At 44.7% G+C, this 3,955-nt stretch overlaps 1 protein-coding gene across 1 annotated transcript in view; it reads right to left on the reverse strand.

Annotated features, from left to right (window-relative positions):
- LOC143295043 (GTP-binding protein Di-Ras2-like) overlaps nucleotides 1–157 on the reverse strand; it is a 104,506-nt gene extending 104,349 nt beyond the window's left edge. The window contains exon 1 of the mRNA XM_076606588.1: nucleotides 86–157. Within this exon, the coding sequence (XP_076462703.1) occupies nucleotides 86–151 (66 nt within the window). The 5' untranslated portion in view covers nucleotides 152–157. The remainder of the gene's footprint in view (nucleotides 1–85) is intronic.
- Between the last annotated feature and the right edge of the window lie 3,798 nt (nucleotides 158–3,955).

Raw genomic sequence — 3,955 nt, forward strand, 5'->3', positions numbered from 1 at the left:
TCTCACACACACACACACACACACACACACACACACACACACACAACGCACACACACCCACAAACAAGTCTCTTGGAGCACTCACCTCCATGTCCACATTCAAGCCAGTGGTCTTGGAGTTGGAGCGGACAGCCCTCCCTGAAGCAGCCATGCTGGTGGCAGCCAGACAGCAGCCTGACAGCCAGACAGCGGCCTGACAGCCTGAAGCAGCAACGTTGTACACCAACCCAACTTCACAACTGACTTCAGTCCCCCTCCCTCCTGGCACAGCTCCGTCCCACTTCCCTTCTTCCTCTTCTTCTTTCTGTTACACGACCAACATCCGCTTGCCGATGACTCTGTCGTGGTTCATGCATGCTGGGTATTTTCGTGTCTCCATAACCCACCGAACACCGTGACATAGGTTACAGGATCTTTAACGTGCGTATTTTGATCTTCCGCGTGCGTATACACACGAAGGGGGTTCAGGCACTAGCAGGGTCTGCACATATGTTGACCTGGGAGATCGGAAAAATCTCCACCAGGCGCCGTCACTGTGATTCGAACCCGGGACCCTCAGATTGAAAGTCCAACGCTTAAACCACTCGGCTATTGCGCCCGTCTTTTAGGCATCCATGGCGGTGAGATCCCGGCAGGTCACGGCAGATCACTGATCACTCTCTCTCACACAAAACCAGAACTTTGTAACAGCAAAATAGCGCACACAACACAAAGGGGAAAAAAAAAGGAGGGATTTCGACGTCTGACGTCACAGCGTTTCACTTGAAATTCAGGGTGAAAAGTTTTCCTGATATTTGTTGTTTTTTTTTGTTGTTTTTTTTTTTTTTTTTGGGGGGGGGGGGTTGTGTTTGTTTTTTTTACTGCACGTGTAAATCTCACTTGAAATTCAGGATGGCAGGTTTTAATGAAATCTGGTATTCTTTTTAATGCAGGTGTAAATTTCACTTGAAATTCAGGATGAAAGTCTTCCTGAAATCTTTTTTTTTTTTTTTTTTTTTTTTTACTACACGTGTAAATTCAAAACTGAACTGTGGTAGCCAAACACACACCTATTTTATGTGTGTGTGTGTGTGTGTGTGTGTGTGTGTGTGTGTGTGTGTGTGTGTGTGTGTGTGTGTGTGTGTGTGTGTGTGTCTGTGTGTGACTATATTGGGTTTGCTGTTGTTGTTGTTTGGTTGTTTGGTTTGTCTTCCTTTTCTAAGTACATTCTAGTTGCATATAAACTTCCTCGTGACAAGAGAAACGTGCATATCAATGATGAGTAATGCCAGGGAACGAACCCTCTAATAAAGACAAATAAATAAATAAATAATAATAAACCCCAAACCAAACCGTCTATCACTTCAGATAACTCCAGATTCAGGTTCCGCCTCCTCTTCCTCCACCTCCTCTTCCTCCTCCTACTTCTTCTTAGTTCCCGAAATACTCATCGTCATCAATCGATTTCCCCCATTCAATGCGGCTGGAAGCTAGGGGATTTCGCGGGGCGTTGGAGAGATCTGTGTGGGGACAAACAGGGTGTTGATCTGCAGGAGGAGTGGCCGTGGGGGCGAAAAGTGGAATCACTGAGCCTGCGGTATCCAACAATCTGCTGTCAGTATCCAACAATGTTGTACTGTCAGTATCCAGAAATGTTGTCAGCGTCAGTGGAAAATCCTGCAAGTATCTGTCAGTATCCACCAATGTTGTACTTTCAGTATCCAGAAATGTTGTCAGTGTCAGTGGAAAATCCTGCAAGTATCTGTCAGTATCCACCAATGTTGTACTGTCACGTATCCAGAAATGTTGTCAGTGTCAGTGGAATCAGCCTGCAAGTATCTGTCAGTATCCAACAATGTTGTACTGTCAGCATCCAGAAATGTTGTCAGTGTCAGTGGAAAATCCTGCAAGTATCTGTCAGCGTCCAGCAATGTTGTACTGTCAGTATCCAGAAATGCTGTCAGTGTCAGTGGAATCAGCCTGCAAGTATCTGTCAGTATCCAACAATGTTGTACTGTCACGTATCCAGCAATGTTGTCAGTGTCAGTGGAATCAGCCTGCAAGTATCTGTCAGTATCCAGCAATGTTGTACTGTCAGGTATCCAGCAATGTTGTCAGTGTCAGTGCAATCAGCCTGCAAGTATCTGTCAGTATCCAACAATGTTGTACTGTCACGTATCCAGCAATGTTGTCAGTGTCAGTGGAATCAGCCTGCAAGTATCTGTCAGTATCCAACAATGTTGTACTGTCAGGTATCCAGCAATGTTGTCAGTGTCAGTGCAATCAGCCTGCAAGTATCTGTCAGTATCCAACAATGTTGTACTGTCACGTATCCAGCAATGTTGTCAGTGTCAGTGGAATCAGCCTGCAAGTATCTGTCAGTACCCAGCAATGTTGGACTGTCAGTATCCAGAAATGCTGCCAGTGTCAGTGAAATCAGCCTGCAGTATCTGTCAGTATCCACCAATGTTGTACTGTCAGTACCCAGCAATGCTGTAAGTGTCAGTGGAATCAGCCTGCAAGTATCTGTCAGCGTCCAGCAATGTTGTACTGTCGGTATCCAGCAATGTTGTCAGTGGAATCAGCCTGCAAGTATCTGTCAGTATCCAACAATGTTGTACTGTCAGTATCCAGAAATGTTGTCAGTGTCAGTGGAATCAGCCTGCAAGTATCTGTCAGCGTCCAGCAATGTTGTACTGTCAGTATCCAGCAATGTTGTCAGTGGAATCAGCCTGCAAGTATCTGTCAGTATCCAGCAATGTTGTACTGTCAGTATCCAGCAATGCTGTAAGTGTCAGTGGAATCAGCCTGCAGTATCAGAATCCAACACTGTTGTCAGTATCCCAACCCTGTTGTAAGCGTCCGTGAAATCAGCCTGTGAGTATCCAACAATGTTGTCAGTGACAATGAAATCAGCCTGCAAGTATCCGACATTGGTGTCCGTGGCCAAGGTCGTTGTTCCCGACTCTCAGCATCATCACCATCATCAGGAGCAGCACTCGGATTCAGCACCATAGCTGTTGAAGTTTAACACAGCGTGTCCTGTTATGTTATTCGGTCTCCCGGTTTTCATGGAGAGCATGTCCTGCATTACACAGTATCTTAGTGATTGTCTTCATGGAGACCATGTCCTGTATTGTACAGTCTATTGGTGATTGTTCTCATCTGTAGTGATACCGCCTGCAAGACTGTCGTTCTTTCTGTGATGCTAATTAGATGGCAAGCTTTCAGAACGAAAAAAAAAAAAAAAAAGACAGGACGAGATTAGAGTTGTTTATTACTAGTCGATGTTACATTGTTCTGGTGTTGGTTTGTGAATTAGGTTGTTGTTGCAATCTTGGAACGATTCAAGTTGTTTCACATTAATCAGTTGTATATTTATATTCCACGTATCTCCTCGCGTCGGCTGGAGTATAAAGAAGAATGTCAAATATCATCCTCTTACTCCAGAATATGTTCTCCAGTAAAGACAGAGAGACAGACAGACAGACGTTCAGTGGATCTGAGATAGGAAAAGAAGTGCGTGTTGTCAAGGTTCACTTTTCATCTCGGAAAGCAATAGACCATTGTTGCTTTATGAACCTGCTCGGGGTGACATTGGTTTTAAACAGTTTGCGGGAACAAATGGAGATGGAACTGTTCGCTGGCAGGCCCATTTCCGAAGCCTTTATGTAATCTGTGGACCTGCAAAGGGAATGCGATTTATCGTGTCTTGATCTATCGAGACCAACATGGTTCTACTTTTTCGTACTGACTGCAAAAGCCTTTGCTTCAGGCGACTAGTGTTGTTTTGTTTGTTTTTCCAGTCAGTTGAGGGTACTGTCAGTGAGGTTTTTCCCCCACATGGTCAAACAGCAAATCCAGCAACAGTTGTCAAAAAAGTTCCATACATTTTGATATGCATTGAAGATCAAAACAAACCAGCAGATCCCACGGCGTAAATACATGTCTATCTTGATGACACCCTGGGCAGTTT

Source organism: Babylonia areolata, chromosome 20 (genome assembly GCF_041734735.1).
Source record: "Babylonia areolata isolate BAREFJ2019XMU chromosome 20, ASM4173473v1, whole genome shotgun sequence".
NCBI lineage: Eukaryota > Metazoa > Mollusca > Gastropoda > Neogastropoda > Buccinidae > Babylonia > Babylonia areolata.